The sequence below is a fragment of the Lipomyces tetrasporus genome (genome assembly GCF_029532465.1).
Source record: "Lipomyces tetrasporus strain NRRL Y-64009 chromosome Unknown POJ06scaffold_11, whole genome shotgun sequence".
Lineage (NCBI taxonomy): Eukaryota > Fungi > Ascomycota > Lipomycetes > Lipomycetales > Lipomycetaceae > Lipomyces > Lipomyces tetrasporus.
This window is the reverse complement of record NW_026611606.1, coordinates 759,835-775,561: the sequence shown is the minus strand read 5'-3', so window position 1 is coordinate 775,561 and position 15,727 is coordinate 759,835. Positions and strand designations below refer to the sequence as shown.

At 47.4% G+C, this 15,727-nt stretch overlaps 5 protein-coding genes across 5 annotated transcripts; 3 read left to right on the top strand and 2 right to left on the bottom strand.

Annotated features, from left to right (window-relative positions):
- Positions 1–45: 45 nt before the first annotated feature.
- On the top strand, positions 46–5,454 carry POJ06DRAFT_215253 (uncharacterized protein). The gene is made up of 5 exons (XM_056185517.1): positions 46–524; positions 581–712; positions 775–4,252; positions 4,303–4,906; positions 4,958–5,454. Exons 1-5 carry the CDS (start codon positions 339–341, stop codon positions 5,241–5,243), a joined length of 4,686 nt encoding a protein of 1,561 aa, XP_056041002.1. The 5' UTR covers positions 46–338; the 3' UTR covers positions 5,244–5,454.
- On the bottom strand, positions 5,455–6,284 carry POJ06DRAFT_261696 (ADP-ribosylation factor family-domain-containing protein). The gene is made up of 4 exons (XM_056188654.1): positions 6,188–6,284; positions 6,008–6,135; positions 5,718–5,959; positions 5,455–5,665 (listed from the first exon to the last, which is right to left on the bottom strand). The coding sequence occupies exons 1-4, from the start codon at positions 6,250–6,252 to the stop codon at positions 5,531–5,533; spliced, it is 570 nt and encodes a 189-aa protein (XP_056041001.1). The 5' UTR covers positions 6,253–6,284; the 3' UTR covers positions 5,455–5,530.
- A 2,837-nt stretch (positions 6,285–9,121) lies between these two features.
- Positions 9,122–10,696, top strand: POJ06DRAFT_283527 (D-arabinono-1,4-lactone oxidase-domain-containing protein; the record flags this gene model as incomplete). The annotated part of the gene is made up of 1 exon (XM_056190109.1): positions 9,122–10,696. One exon carries the CDS (start codon positions 9,122–9,124, stop codon positions 10,694–10,696), a length of 1,575 nt encoding a protein of 524 aa, XP_056041000.1.
- A 164-nt stretch (positions 10,697–10,860) lies between these two features.
- POJ06DRAFT_261688 (NRDE-2, necessary for RNA interference-domain-containing protein) lies at positions 10,861–14,241 on the bottom strand. The gene is made up of 5 exons (XM_056188653.1): positions 14,148–14,241; positions 12,785–14,099; positions 11,830–12,731; positions 11,156–11,780; positions 10,861–11,099 (listed from the first exon to the last, which is right to left on the bottom strand). Exons 1-5 carry the CDS (start codon positions 14,169–14,171, stop codon positions 10,888–10,890), a joined length of 3,078 nt encoding a protein of 1,025 aa, XP_056040999.1. The 5' UTR covers positions 14,172–14,241; the 3' UTR covers positions 10,861–10,887.
- Positions 14,242–14,364: 123 nt separating this feature from the next.
- On the top strand, positions 14,365–15,672 carry POJ06DRAFT_303776 (uncharacterized protein). The gene is made up of 2 exons (XM_056190816.1): positions 14,365–15,369; positions 15,428–15,672. Exons 1-2 carry the CDS (start codon positions 14,488–14,490, stop codon positions 15,599–15,601), a joined length of 1,056 nt encoding a protein of 351 aa, XP_056040998.1. The 5' UTR covers positions 14,365–14,487; the 3' UTR covers positions 15,602–15,672.
- The last annotated feature ends 55 nt before the right edge of the window (positions 15,673–15,727 follow it).

The following is a 15,727-nucleotide window of genomic DNA, read 5'->3' as shown; positions in this document are numbered from 1 at the left end:
TGGCTGTACTACACTTGGGCATGGGTTACTCTGCAAATATCGATCCAATTTTACACAGTCGCGCTTAAACAAATTGCCCTCGCATGTCAATATGCTCGCCCTCTGAGTACCATCACCACCAACCGGCTTGTGATTATAACGGATGCCTCTTATTGTCTTCCTAGTCCCTGGTTCTCACCATCGACTTAACCCCTGATATATACAAATGCAGTTCATTGATTGTTAAACCCAACAATAATTGCTGACTGTGAAGGCCATCGAAGCCAAAGGTTGATGCCCATTCTCAGGTGCAAGCAGCATAATCCTTATTCTTCGCCAATTAGTCTGGTCGACCAGATATGGACTCCTCCGAGCGGATGGAAGATTCAGGGTCTCTAAGGCATTACTACGAGACGACGAACGTAGGCGATCAACCCGTGTCTCTGTCCTCGGGATACCAGAGCTCACAAGACCTGTCGGAACAATTCTATGACCCATATGCCGAGCTACAATCCCGACTTGGAGAGCTACAGTTGGAACTGGAGGTACATTTCTATTTCAGTGGCAATAGCGGACCTTTGTGGCTCACATTGATCCACAGGAGGGTGAAATTACGGAGAAGGGTTATAAGAAACGACGAGCGCTCTTGATGGCAGCATACGGACAGAGTGCTGAGCACAGTTCCACGAGTCTAATGCAAGGATCCGATGACGACATATTGAAGCACTATGAAGTAAGTGAAGTCGCATTACCAATGTCCCGTCCCGATTCCACAGTCTGCTGATGATGTAATAGAAGTTGTCGCAGGATCTGCCAGTGGACTTCAACTTTGTGTCTGACACGCACCGATCGGCAGGATCTGATGACGTCCCTCCAGAGCAAGGATATGTAAAGCACGGACCGGTGGATTCTATGTACTTGTCGGAAGATGGGGAACCCAGCAGTTATTCGTTGTCGTCCGGTTTCCCGGCTGATCCCCGTGCGAATGGAACTAGACATCCGTCGTCAACGTATGAATGTTTAAAAAATGAATTGCAGTTGCCACTGGAGCCGCGAGAGATTTCAGAAGCAGACTTCGATCCACACAATGGGAACATCCCGATGACCAAGTTTGACAATCTTGCATCTATACTTCGGCACCGAGGACGGAACATTCCAAAACTTAGCGCAATCCTTACACTAGACTCAATGGGAAAAGAAGTTTCGGCTATGACTTGGGACAAGCTGGCTTCGCGTGCTGAGAAGGTCGCCCAAGTGATCAGAGACAAGTCTGGGCTATATCGGGGTGATCGTGTTGCGCTTCTTTACAGGGACCATGAAGTCATCGACTTCGTCGTTGCACTTCTTGGGTGCTTCCTGGCTGGGGTTGTAGCGGTCCCCATTAACACCGTCACAAAATTTAAGGACTTGAACTATATCCTGAATTACACGCAGTCGCACCTCGCATTATCAACAGATGCAAACTTGAAGGCATTCCATCGCGAATTCACAGCACAAGGACAATCATGGCCACGAGGTGTGGAGTGGTGGAAGACGAACGACTTTGGGTCATATCACCCTCCGTCGAAGAAGTCTGAGCCACCAGCATTGCAAGTTCCCGATCTTGCCTACATTGAATATTCGCGCGCACCAACTGGTGAATTTCGTGGTGTGGTGATGTCTCACAAGACTGTTATGCACCAGATGAGCTGTTTGTCTTCCATTTTATCCAGCAAAGATAAAGAGCGACGACGATCATCTGGTGCGGGACCGGCGACAAGAGACGGTGGCATGCTGATGGGTCCAGCTACCAAGTATCAGACAGTGATTAGCTACTTAGACCCGCGACAGTCCATCGGTATGATTCTCGGAGTTTTGCTGACAATTTACTCCGGAAACACTACCGTCTGGATTCCCCAGTCTACGCTTGCCGTGCCGGGATTATACGCGAATATTATTAGTCGCTTTAAACCGTCAATCATATTAGGGGATTATCCAGGCCTGAAGCAGGTTGCTTATAACTATCAATCGTTTCCTCTAGCAACGCGAAATTTCTCGAAGAAGCAACCGGTCGATTTTTCCAGTATCAGGTGGTGTCTGATCGACTGTTTGACAGTGGATACTGAATTTCATGAAATTTTAGCGGATAGGTGGCTCCGACCGCTGGGAAACAAAATGTCGGGAGATGTTATTGCACCTATGCTGACGCTGTCTGAACACGGTGGTATGGTTATATCCATGCGTGACTGGTTAGGTGGTCAAGAATCACTAGGATGTAGACTTCTTGAACCATTCGCCGATGAAGAAAGTATGGGACCTTCAGATTTGTCGGAACTGCTTCTTGACAAAAAAGCGCTCTCTACAAATAACGTACGAATCCTTTCTACATCACCCCCACGGGGCGGATTTTTGGATGAAAATATCAAGAACACAATTCGAGTTGGCTCATTTGGCTATCCATTACCTGATGCGACGTTGGCAATTGTCGATCCCGAAACTTGTACACTCGTGCCGGAGTTGATAGTTGGCGAGATTTGGGTTGATAGTCCGTGTTTGAGTGGCGGATTCTGGGGATTGGGAAGAGAGACTGAGACGATTTTCCATGCCAGATGTTGGGGCCATGATGGCACTTTAGAGATGGAGTTTCTCCGCACAGGATTGCTGGGGTACATATACGCTGGCAAAGTCTACATTCTGGGCCTCTACGAAGATCGTCTTCGTCAGCGAAAGGGATGGGAGGAGCAGGAGAATCCTTCGATAACTGGTTCGGACATTGTTTATACAAATCGCCATTACAGATACCACTACACGGCCCATTTAGTGCAGACGATCATGCAAACAATTCCACGAGTTTTCGACAGTTCCGCGTTTGACATATTTGTGAATGATGAGCACTTACCCGTTGTGTTACTGGAATCACCACTGGCGATCAAGACTCCGGAAACACCTAATGCGTCATTACAGGAGCCGGACAATGAGGCGTTAGAGGATATGGCCAGGAAATGCATGAAAAAGCTTCGCGAAGTACACAACGTTCGCGTATACTGTGTGCTCATTACCGCTCCAAATACTCTGCCGAGGACTACAAGAAACGGACGTTCAGAAATTGGAACCATGCTCTGTCGAAAGGAGTTCGAGACTGGATCACTGCCTAGTGTACACGTCAACTTTCGTGTTGATCGAACGGTGATGAATATTCCAACAAACCAGAATGCCGAGGAAGACGGCGGGATATGGTCTGTTGCGTCGTCTCGCTTTCGAGAAGAGATGCTCATTCATGAAGATAAGCAGTACTCGGGTGTTGATGAACGCGACGTCGTAATGGATGATCGTACGGGCACTATTCTATCAAATTTCAAGTCGATTGTGGACATATTGCAATGGCGTGTTATTTGTCAGCCGGAGGAGTTGTCGTACTGCACAATCGATTCGAAATCGCGAGAAAGCAAGGGCATGTCGTGGAAGAAATTCGATGCCAAGATCGCGGCAGTTGCATCGATGCTGGTTAATAAGGCTGGTTTACATGACGGTGATAACGTGGTCTTGATATACACACATGGCGAGGATTTTATTCATGCTGTGCAGGCGTGTTTGTGTCTTGGTATTGTCGCAATTCCATTATCACCGTTAGACACAAACAGATTGAACGAAGACGTGCCAGCCCTGTTGCACGTGATTGAGGATTACAAGGTCAAAGCAATTTTGGTGAATACGGAGACAGATCACGCAATGAAAGGCAAGCTGATTTCTCAGCACTTGAAGCAGTCAGCGCAGGTCGCGCGCGTGGCGATCCCACCAACGTACAACACAATGAAGCCGGGCAAGGTATCGGGTGGGTGCAAGGATCTGAAGTTTACCATGAAATCCGACTGGACTAGTCCGGGCCGCGTAGCATTGGTATGGGTGTACTGGAATGCCGACCAGCGTCGGACAGCTGTGCAGATTGGACATGACACGATTCTAGAGATGTGCAAAATTCAAAAGGAAACTTGCCAAATGACGAGTTCCAAGCCGATAATCGGTTGCGTGCGGTCTAGTTCCGGGGTCGGATTCTTGCATACGTGTTTGATGGGTATCTATGTTGGTGCGTCGACGTATCTGATTTCGCCGGTTGATTTTGCTGCAAATCCTCACTTGTTCTTCCTGTCGCTATCGAGATATAAAGTCAAAGATACGTATGCAACACAGCAGATGCTGGAGCATGCGATGACCATTCCATCTCTGAAGGGATATAATCTTCACGAAACGCGTAACTTGATGATTGCATTCGATGGTCGGCCCGCTACAGAATTGTGTATGTCTTCAATGTATCGCTATATGTAGCTTGCTAACGATGGCATGTAGTTGGAAAGGTGCGTCTGCATTTTGCGTCATGCGGCTTGGATGGAACTGCGATCAATTCCATTTATTCACACGTTTTGAATCCGATGATAACGACGAGGTCGTATATGTGCATTGAGCCAGTTGAACTGAAGTTCGACGTTCGAGAGCTGCGACGTGGGTTTATCGCCATAGCGTCACCGGACAGCGGTCCATTCACACTAACAGTGCAAGACTCGGGAATGGTGCCGGTAAGTACACATGTTGCTATTGTACATCCAGAGACCAGAAGACTATGCCATATAAGCGAGTATGGAGAGATCTGGGTATCGTCTAATGCCAACGCGCACGGGTTCTATGGCTCTAGGGACACGTTTGAGGCCGAGCGATTTAATGCGAGTACGACTGACGGCGATCCTGGCCTTCGGTATGTGCGCACGGGTGACTTGGGCTTTCTGAGGACAGTGACACGGCCTGTCGGTCCCGGTGGTTCGATGGTCGAGATTCAGGTGTTGTTTGTTCTCGGAGCAATTGGCGACACGTTTGAAGTTGCAGGCCTGAATCACTTCCCAATAGACATTGAGGCGACGGTGGAACGTAGCCATCGGTCGATATTTTCCGGTGGCAGGTGAGTTTATTTCTCCGTACTTGATGTATTTTGGATGGTAACGTAAAATAGTGCAATATTCCATGCCGGCGGTCTCATTGTGCTGGTTGTGGAAGTCAGTCGTAAACAGTTTTTGGCGTCGTTAGTACCCGTGATCGTGAACGCGATATTGAACGAGCATCAAATCATCGTGGACGTAATTGCTTTTGTTGCGAGTGGAAATTTTCCGAGGTCGCGTTTGCGCGAGAAACAGCGCGGCAAGATCCTAGCGTCGTGGGTGACTCGGAAACTGAAGACGATATCAGAGTTCACGATCAGCAGCGAGTTTGACGGAGTGTTTTCTATTGAGAATAGTTAGGATGTGATAGAATGTCAAAGTATTGTTTGATATGGGTTGTATACTTTTGGGCTAGGGCTCGGTGGTGTATTCGGCGATTTTGGATGATATTTTCGTGTACGTGTTGTATTTTTAGTAGGTTTGTTGCCGCCATATTTGGCGGAATAGTGACAGCATAGAGTGCATTTAAAGAGAAAGTATTCCTTACTGGATGGACCCGCGGTTATGAGTTAGCGTTACTTCTTTTAGATATCGTTCCTGATTGTACATTATATCCCCAAGCTACATGATGAACTCACAAATTCTAACTAATCGAACCGGTATAGTCGCTGTTTAATCTCCTCAATGGTCCCCGAGAGCCCCTCTTTCAGGTTTTCGCCAGTGTATGCGCTGCATGCCATGATCTTACAATTATGGTTCGTGATTTGGTCAATTTGGAGTGTCTGTGTTATCGTTAGTGACGACCAAGTGCTGACGATATCATACAACTCTCACATCGTTCACGAGATCCAATACGGTTTTGCGAATTTCATCACTCGAGATAATGTCGATTTTGTTGACCAAGATTAGTAAACCAGCACCCGTTAATCTATCCTCCTGTATAACCTTGTCCAGCTCTAACTTGCAGTCCTGCAACCGATCCAGAGAAGACGCGTCGACGACCCATAATATAGCGTCAGTCTTCTCGTAATAATTCCTCCAGAACGGTCGCAGCGAGGACTGTCCGCCGACATCCCCTATCCAGCCATTAGCGCAAGACGTACGCGGAGGTGACAAAAACATACATATATTCAATTTATATCCACCCCATTCTACTGTTTTGATATTAAAGCCGAGTGTTGGGCTTACAGACTTGACGTCTTCGCCAAGCAATTGTTTCACGATTGTCGTTTTGCCGGAATTGTCAAGACCACTACGCGTAATGTTAGCAGTGTGGATGAGTAGCAAGGCCAAACAACACTTGCAGCATGAGGAGACGCATCTCCTTGTCTTTTAGCTTTTGTTTGCGTAATGTAGTTAATAATCCCATTATTGTGTGGAGTAAGCATACTTGATTGTTTGGTAACGCGCGTTGGGAAGACAGACGAACCTTTTTTTAGTCGCGTAATTAATTTACTTCAGCGCATCAGACGGGCTGTCCGACGTCAGCTCTCACCACAACACAGCTAACACAAGGTTCCAAGGTTACAATTTGATTTACCATTGAACGCATTAAATCAGAAAAGTGACTTTCGTTCAAATACTGATTACTGAACCGGATTCCCAGCGTGACCTTAACCGGACCGGTTTATTTCCGAATCCTATATTATACATCTAATAATAACGGAGCTTTCCACCATTGTAGCAACTCTTTGCCATCGGCGATGGCAAGATTTCTCAATGCCCCTTTTCGAAAATACCTATGTCCGAAGACAACTATTCCTCGTCGTAAGTCAATAGTCCTGCATCTGAGAGTAATTGTCTTTAGACCTAAAGAGTGCGAAATTGCTTCGCTTACAGACAATTTAATTTCCGGATCTAGTGTCACAGAAATTTCATATATGTTGAGGCTTGAGGCAGAGATATATTTCGTGATGGTCATAAAACTTATTCCAACTTTCCAATATCGCCTAAATGCAAGCCGTACTGTGGTGTGATACCAGACTTACCAGTGCCTTTCCTATTGCCAGCTATTCCATATCTCTCAAAATTGGCGATATAGCTTTGTCCTCAACATGCTGGGGTGCTAACTGTGGACGCTTTGCCCGACCAACGAACCAAGGTAAGCTGGCTGTCTGGTGGACTAGTGGCGAGCTGTTCTCACAGCTCATGGCTCTCGCAGAGAGACGAACAGCCACGAGGCAAAACTACCGATTTTAAACGCAAGCGCGCTTCAGCTCTGGGCAAGCGAGTTGTCGTACGTATGATTAGTGGCGCTAGTATTGTGATAGCATCATTCCTCGCCTTCATATTGTCTTAATGGTATCGAAGCGTACATTTCTGACGATTTAACCAATTGCGGAATGAACTCTTACATGCATACTTCGGCATATTCGGCATTGCGAGAGTCAATATGCGGCTTTACCTCCGGTTAGCTGCTCGAAAATTTAAGCAAACGTCCTCCAGACATTAGCAAGATGAATGACATGTAGGGTCAGAAGATTGTATATGCATCCCGGTAGTGTAACTGGCCGGTTCGGTGTGCCTGCGACGGGGATCTTTGCCTTCAGACAGCGCTGTTTGCCTAGAGCTGTTGGGTTGTAACCAACATTCAATCAAGATTAGAACATATAAAAAGTTGCCCCGGCCCTTAGCTTCTTCCTTGTCTAGTCAAGAACTCCTCGGGCTCCGTGCTCGGCTGAGGAATTCCCATACTTCCTTCCTACAATTACGTTCGCGTCGTTGACTCAGCCATAAAGTGTCAGAATATCAGATATCCTGGATTGGGACCGGTACGGTAAATGAACTAATCAAGGTTCCATCAAACCAAATTAAATCAAACAATTCCCGTGCCCCAACAGTGCCACCGTGGGAACTCAGTTAAGGCCGATGTAGCTACTATCATGTCCCTCACGATCCACCGTCATCAGACGGCGACTCAGTTGTCAACAGTCTGCTCTCTCAGCAGAGCGATTTTCAGAGCAAATGATAAGATTCGAGCCTCCACAATCCTTACCATTATAATCCACTTTATCTTGTAACTAATGCTTTGTTGATATCTTCACCTTGCCCTTCTTTCATGAAGCATATTGGCTCTTACTAAGTGAATATTGAACAGCTCTGCTCAGGTAACTGGATGTAGGGATCGGCACGGATACAAGGATAACGGATATATCCGCGGATATCGGTCAAAAATGCGGATACGGATAGACATTAGGCAGATACGGATACGGATACGGATAAAGCAATCTTGATTAGTCATATCCATGGATAATATCCACGCATATCCACGGATATCCGCGGATAAGACACATAAATAAAGTTATCAAGCAAATTATTACCGAGGGAGGTATTGAATTTTTCGGCTGTCTCGGGAATAGATAGTCATAAGGAACAACCAAGGTTTACGCAGTAGCTTTGCGAGGAATAGTAATGTCGTTCAGCGCCTTTTCTGAGCCACACTAGCCTAACCCTGAATATGGAAACCGTAACAATAACAACAGCTTGTATGTCTGAATATAAACCGATCCATTACGTTTATTAGACCAGCTCATTTGCACTTTGCAGAGCAAGGTGAGCCTGGTTCATATGTATGGATCGCCGGATCGATCTTAACGATTATACGACGGTCTTATTGACTCATAAGCTCAAGAAGGCGTTTTTAGCCCAGTTGAACGGTATATTTCATATTAGTGATGGTTGTAATATCTTTCATTCATATTTTGTCATTCCTAGGTGGATATCCGTGGATATCCGCGGATATGACGGATACGGATACGGATAAGCCCATTCCTTCTGGATATGGATACGGATACGGATAACGATATGTTACCTGGATACGGATGCGGATATGGATAAGGATAACGAAAATTCTTATCCGTGCCGATCCCTAACTGAATGATTCAAATATTTTCATTGGGACCACTTTGCGTATCAGTGCTGTCCATCCAAGTATTCTAAGGTTGACAAAGGGTCGTAGGTTAGGGGATGTCGTCGCCTGTCATGACCTGAGTCTGATCTCCCACGTGCACGTTTGTGCTCCATACTGTCTGTACCTACAACCTTTTTTTTGCGTCCACCTGCAATTAAGGTTTGCAATTTGCATGTCAGCTCGGAGCACAAATACGCTGATTGTTTCACACTCGATATCTATTTACACGCGTCGTGCTCGCCTGACTCTGTCCAATTTTCAAGCAGTCGCCGCTGGCCACGACAGCTCGTCTGCCTGCCATCCCAATTCTATCTACATCTCTGCTACCATGGCTGCATCGATGGAAGACGTGCGAGTTCTTGCGTCCCCGGCTAGGACAACTCACCATACATGGGCTCTGACATTCTTCTGCCGTCCTGAGCTCTATCTCCAGCCGTCATCCATTGAGCAACTCCAAACCATCGTGCGCGCCGCTCATCAGTTCAAGAAGACAGTCACAGTCACTGGCGCGGGACATTCACCGTCCGACATCACTATGACCAAAGACTGGCTAATCAATCTCGACGACTTTGACAACGTACTCTCCTTCTCGCGCCACGAATCTGGCCTATTCACTGACGTCCGGGTAGAGGCTGGAATCCGCATATACCAGCTCAATGCAGTGCTTGCATCACGCGGCCTTGCGCTCCAAAATCTAGGTTCAATTTCTGACCAATCCGTCGCTGGCATCATCTCCACTGGAACACATGGTTCAAGCGCTTACCATGGCCTGATTTCTCAGCAAATCGTCGACATTACCCTCCTTCTCGCCTCCGGTGATCTCTTGACCGTTTCACCCACAGTGCAACCTGATCTGTTCCGCGCTGCAATCCTTTCTCTAGGCAAATTGGGCATAATCACCCACGTAACCGTTCGCGCAATCCCATCCTTCACAGTCCACTCGTTCCAAGAGATTGTCGACTTCGACAAGCTACTAGAGGACTGGGACACAGTCTGGACCTCCAAGGAGTACGTCCGCGTCTGGTGGTTCCCGTACTCGCGCAAATGCATTCTCTGGCGTGCGCAAAAGTCAGGCAAAAGCTTGTCCGCCCCGCGAGAGAGTTTCTACGGTACCTGGCTCGGCCGCAAGTTGTACGAATTGTTACTGTGGTTTGCGACTCGGATATATAAACGCGCGATGCCGGCCGTCGAGCGGTTTGTGTTCCGACGTCAGTACGGGTGGCAGTCCACTTACGGACAAGGTGGGTCTGAGGCCGTACAGAATAGTGTCGAGGCCCTGAATATGGACTGCTTGTTCAGGCAGTTTGTCAATGAGTGGGCACTTCCGCTCAAGCACGGCGTCGAAGTCTTAAAACAGGTCGACCAGGCCGTCACTAAGGCAGCGGAGTCGGGGGCGTATTACGTTCATGCGCCAATAGAGGTCAGGTGTTCGAATTGCTCATACCCGAACGAAGAAACGACGCCGTTTGAGATCATCGAAAAGTCTGGTGGCATCGGCGCGCTTCCTGGAAATACGCTGAGGCCATTACTGGACTATTCTCCCGTTGTGCCGTACGCTTATACAGAGCCTATTTCAAACGAAAATCTAACGTTGTATCTGAATGCGACTATGTACCGGCCGTTCGGACATGACCCGCCAATCGGGCAATGGTATCGCGAGTTTGAGGATATCATGGTTGCGTACAGTGGCAAACCCCACTGGGCCAAGAACTTCATCGGCAAGAGCCCCGAGAAGACGACAGATGTGCCGTCCAAGGACGGCGAGATGATTGGCCTCGCGAATGTGTTTGACAGTTGGTACGGCGAAGACGGAACCAAATATAAGGCCATTCGATTGAAATTGGATCCGGAAGGCATTTTCTTGGGAGGAAAGGAGTGGGCGGTCCGAAACGGAGTAATTTAGTCTAGAATATGTATTATAACTGAAACGACAATGATGGGTGGTATAAGATACGAACATTTGGGTTAATTAATGTGTTTCTATATATATCTATAAGAATCAAGGTGTAAGTGAGGTGGTTTGTAACTTGTAGATTGGTCTGTACAGCGCATATATATAATACATGTCATTTCAACATCGTCTTTTGCCTGGACTCAAGTGCGCGGGTCGTCCGATTCGTAGTCTGAATCTGCGTCAAGTGGAAGATCAATCGAAGCCGCCTGCACGACATCTAGGTGCCCAAACTCATTTTCTGGAACCTCGACCCGTATGCGCAATTGACGTTCCATTAAGATATCGCAAACTTGTCGAAGCTCACTGTCGTTCATTGCCTCCCGGATGCTATCAAATGCTGCTAACAGTAAATCTGTTTCCAGTCAGCAAACTGCCCAGCTCCTCATATGCTCTTAAATATCGACATACCTCTCGCCCAGGGACACATAGCAATAGCTCTAAACAGCACCTTCTTCGCATTCAATCTCATTCCCTGCTGCATCTCAAACATCACATAGGCACGCCACAAATCGATGTTATTCTGCGTCCTCTTGGTTGTCACCGCGCGTTCAAAAAACGAGCGAGCGACATGCACAGCGCCCCGGTCCAGTTCATACCAAATCGCGAACCGCCATAACGCTATAGTCACGACATCTTCATTCAGAAGCACGTTGTTCAGCAAATTATTAACGTTATTGTCGATACGGTATTTGCGTTCGTTAAGAGTGTACATTGAAATGAATTCCATGTTATGCGGGAATGCTGCGATGCAAGACTCTAAATGCACGCGTAGCGTCGCAACTTTGTAGAATGGCGACGTGGACATGTGGAATTTGATCATTTTGGCCATGAACAGCGAGCAAGATTCGCGGACTTCGGACTCGTCGACGTAGCGCAGAGTGAGTTCATCGATGAAAGTAGTGAATGACTTTGCAGCGCGGTCGATATCCCGGTCGGACGCAAGATACTCGAGAAGCGTGAGACACTTCATCGCATTGGATGCGAGTTCGGGCTGTCCCTGACCCAAGAACCGGCGCACCATCCCCGTCAACATCTTATAATTGTCAATAGAGGACCCACAACGAAGACATCAAATAACTCACGGTTCGTGCTTTTAGAACAGCGGTGTTGGATATCTCTTCTAACTTCCTCCCCTCCGGTATCCCCAGTAGGATCGTAAAGGCGTCCTCCTGCACTTCGAAAAAGGCCAGCTCAGCCCAGCGTTCCCACAGCAAAATACACCGATCGTCATCCTTTAAAAATTCCACAGCAGTCATATACACCGAGTTTGCCTTTTCGTTATGTCCTAGCCGCCACTCGATACTAGAATACTGTCTCCATAACTTGATCCCATCGCGCTTGCGTTTTAACAGCGATCTGGCGCTTTTGAGTGACGTGCTGCCGTTCCTGCGAAAATCCCATTCAAGGAACCAAACAAGCAAGTCTTCTTCATCGACTATCGTCTGTAGCGATTTAATCACCCTGTCTGTAAACTCGATGTCAATCACATGTTCAAATGGATCATTACCGGTAGCTGCTTCTTCGATTGAAAATTTGACAGGCCATGAATCTAAATAGCTGTTCCCGTTCCATTTTGCAATGTCACAGCCCAGGAACTTGAGACTGGCCCATACAAGATCTGTACGTGCGGTAACTGTGCGGAAGACGTACATGAATGGTGCAATGTCTGTGAATAATATGACACGGAAAGGGTCGTCTTCGTCTTGGTCGGTTCGGCTAGGAAGGAGATAGTTGGAGGCTTCGAGCTCTTTCTTAATCCAACTGGTTTTCACAGCATTCTCTGACCGTTCCGTCCCGTGTGATTCAGTCGCTGCGTACGTGCTTTGCCACTGCGGGCCAACGATTTCGCCTATGCGGGGAGTCTCCTTTGCCCAAAATGTACGTAGCCATTGCATTCTAACAGAAGGATCTGTGCTGGCGTCGGGACAAAGGTAATTAATCTCCAGTAAACCTTGTATAACGGCAATAGCGTGTTCGGTATACCCTACCGCTGCTTTAGCGTTGCAGACTGTATAAGACTTTGACAACGATACGTACCGGCCTCATAAATAAACCGACAAGCGCGTACCATAACGTACACCAAATGCTTCTCCACTTCACTCTCCTTCTCAGCCGCGCCAGCTATCCTTGCGATGACATCGATTAACTTTGCCAGAACGGACTGGTACTCAAAATTGGACGAGTCTCGAATGTTGAACTCCATCCACCCGATCCAGAACTCTAGGTTCTTTGGATATTTGCTAATCAATTCGAGCCATTTCTTCGCGGCCTGATATTTGCCGCTCAGATTCTCGTGTAGATCCATGTATTTCAATGTCAATGACGTTTCGCCTGGATTCGCGTCCACAGCCTTTTGATACACCGAAAATGACACCTCCCACTGAACCCTGACTGGCGACCCAGACGGAGCGCTGGCAGCCATGGCATTCGCTAAGTTGTGCCACCGAGAAGCTGACTTTGGAAACTCATCTACTGCTTTTGAAAGTTCCATAATTTTTTTGCTTGCTGTAGCGTGGATGTCGTAACTCTCGTCTTCGCCCGACGTAATGTCCGACTCTATGCTCTTATTTTCATCTGAGACCCGGTCGTCGTCCGCTGTCTTCTCCTCGGGATTATACCGTGACGACAAAGGCACGAAGTTTCCAAGTAGTCCTCGCCAGTCATCATCCTCGGTATCAAGACGCAATCGTTTTGTCCGCGAACTAAGGACCCATGCCCGACGCGTCTTAGTCTCGCTATCTCGTCCACTGTCCCGAACTATGACGGCAGGACCAGAATCCTCTTCCATCGACTTTTCTAACCGAAATTCAGGCCCGAGACCAAGCACTCTACCACGGCCGACCCTGTAGTACTTTGGGACAGAATATTTGGATGGCTTGCCGTAGGTCAAGTTAACTAGGTCACGCCTCGTATCAATGGCATATAACTGCCCGCTTGACATCATATCATGTGGAATATTGGTGCTTTTCTGTGTCTTGGCACTAGAAACCGGTATTTCGCGAGATGTGTCCGTGAAAGCATACTCGAGCTCTTTCAAAGATCGCGTCGGATTCTGACGTGATTTGGACCACTTGCCGGTTTCATCCTCTTGAATACCACGGCTCTTGTAAAGCCTGTGAGGATCTTCCTGGTAGTTATCATTATGAGTACCGTGCCTTCTACTTCGGTCTTTATGCCTCGAAGATCGGTTTCGAAGATGCTCTGCGCGAAGCCTTGGATGCGACGATCGGATATCGGGTTCACTGTCGCTTGATGGGGAAGTCCGTCGTGATTGCGATTTCTTGTCAGGTGCAGGAGTCTTCGTCAGCAGTGAAGGATTGAAGCTCGAGAATTTGGGAACAGATTTGCTGCTCTGTTGTTCAGAATTAGTGGCGATTGGTACTGAAACATATGGTACTACATTTGCGCTCTCTTGATCCGACATTGCGGCATAACAAGCTCATAGAAGCTCTTGACTTGCGATGCCAACTCCGACACGCTAGAATATAGATGAGTTTGCTGATCAAAGACTTGAATCTGTGATAATGACGTGGAACCGACCGACTTCAAGATTTACCCGGTGTTCCAGGTAGAGCCGCGCGAACGCATGGTGTCCCTGACCGGGTTTTCTGGGGGCCTGGTGGCCCGGGACTACTCATCCAGGATGCGCAGTCGTCCACGACGCAATGATCAACTAGGCTATTTAGGATGCTCATAGAGTAGCAAATAGCTTGTTATACTCCGTTTTGTATCTTATTTTTATGTTGCCGCTACAGAGTCTTGCTATGCCATCAGAGGGTGCCAACGGCGACTTTGTCTTGCAAGTCTACCCCCACAGGTTCCCTACTGTACTCTACGATGTTCCACCACTCTTTCCAACACCAGATTGTGAAGAAGTTGGTGTCGTATTCTTTATTCCCGGAAATCCCGGTCTTCCGCAATACTACGTTCCGTTTCTGACCCTTATCCGAGAACAATTGCCCGGCTGGCGCATGCTCTGCGTCTCACAGGCCGGATGTGATACTATGTCCACGTCCAGATACACAGATTTTTCGAAGCAGAGGTACTATAACTTAAGAGATCAAGTCGAACATAAATTCGAACTACTATCAGAATTACTGGAGAGTCACGGTTACATGGGGCCGGCGGGCGCTCACAAACAAGTCGTTTTGATCGGGCACAGTATAGGATGCTGGCTCATGCAACATCTGCTTGTGCGCATAAGCAACTCAGACCTTCAATTGGCCATTAGACTTGCGATACTGTTGTTCCCGACGATCAAAAACATAGGAGAGAGCGACTCCGGGGTCAAGTTTCGGAAGATAATATCACATGTGCCGAAGTTGGCTCATATAGCCGGGTCAACTGTGTATTATCTAACTCGCTACTTGCCAAGGTCCGCAGTGGAAGTCATCGTTAGGTTTTTCATGCGCTTTCCCCCTAAGCATGCCACAAACGCGACGCTAGCCATGTTAGACTCTCCATCGGTAGTGTACCAATGCGTTAGTTTAGGCGCCGAGGAGATGGAGAAGATCACTGAGGAGACGGAAGATATTAGACTGTTATTTTGGGAAGGACTATGGGGCACACTACATAAAGACGGAAGTAAACAGGGTAGGATAATAGCTTACTTTGCACAAGAGGTATTTTCGCAGGCTTAAGCCGTAACCGTTGACTCGAAACCCGTTAACTTATATTCAGGATCACTGGGTAGGGAATCACACACGCGCCGAAATAATTGAAGTTCATTCATCGAGATCAAATGTAAATTTTGTCGTGTCTTCTGCAGAGGATAACTGCCAGCATGCATTCTGTGTGAATGATAATCACGCCATGGCAAAGCATGTGGTGCAATGGATTAGAGAGATAGATTAGCTATTGTGGATATATTTAAATTTTAGCTTAATTGTCTTTACTAATAATAACTAACTGACGAGACGTTCTGGAAACTTGCTTCGAAGCTGACTGTGCTTTCTATCTCATAACTACTCGACAGTTTTC

What these genes read in the sequence shown, in the direction of transcription:
- POJ06DRAFT_215253 (XM_056185517.1), top strand. Translation starts at nt 339, where the DNA reads ATGGACTCCTCCGAGCGGATGGAAGATTCAGGGTCTCTAAGGCATTAC. An exon ending in TCGGCCCGCTACAGAATTGT is followed by an intron (nt 4,253 to 4,302) that starts GTATGTCTTCAA and finishes GATGGCATGTAG; the next exon opens with TTGGAAAGGTGCGTCTGCAT. An exon ending in TCGATATTTTCCGGTGGCAG is followed by an intron (nt 4,907 to 4,957) that starts GTGAGTTTATTT and finishes AACGTAAAATAG; the next exon opens with TGCAATATTCCATGCCGGCG.
- POJ06DRAFT_261696 (XM_056188654.1), bottom strand. Translation starts at nt 6,252, where the DNA reads ATGGGATTATTAACTACATTACGCAAACAAAAGCTAAAAGACAAGGAG. An exon ending in TGGATATAAATTGAATATAT is followed by an intron (nt 5,960 to 6,007) that starts GTATGTTTTTGT and finishes ATGGCTGGATAG; the next exon opens with GGGATGTCGGCGGACAGTCC. An exon ending in TATTGGATCTCGTGAACGAT is followed by an intron (nt 5,666 to 5,717) that starts GTGAGAGTTGTA and finishes ACGATAACACAG; the next exon opens with ACACTCCAAATTGACCAAAT.
- POJ06DRAFT_261688 (XM_056188653.1), bottom strand. Translation starts at nt 14,171, where the DNA reads ATGTCGGATCAAGAGAGCGCAAAT. An exon ending in CGGATCAAGAGAGCGCAAAT is followed by an intron (nt 14,100 to 14,147) that starts GTAGTACCATAT and finishes TCTGAACAACAG; the next exon opens with AGCAGCAAATCTGTTCCCAA. An exon ending in TATGTGTCCCTGGGCGAGAG is followed by an intron (nt 11,100 to 11,155) that starts GTATGTCGATAT and finishes GACTGGAAACAG; the next exon opens with ATTTACTGTTAGCAGCATTT.
- POJ06DRAFT_303776 (XM_056190816.1), top strand. Translation starts at nt 14,488, where the DNA reads ATGTTGCCGCTACAGAGTCTTGCTATGCCATCAGAGGGTGCCAACGGC. An exon ending in TAGCTTACTTTGCACAAGAG is followed by an intron (nt 15,370 to 15,427) that starts GTATTTTCGCAG and finishes ACTTATATTCAG; the next exon opens with GATCACTGGGTAGGGAATCA.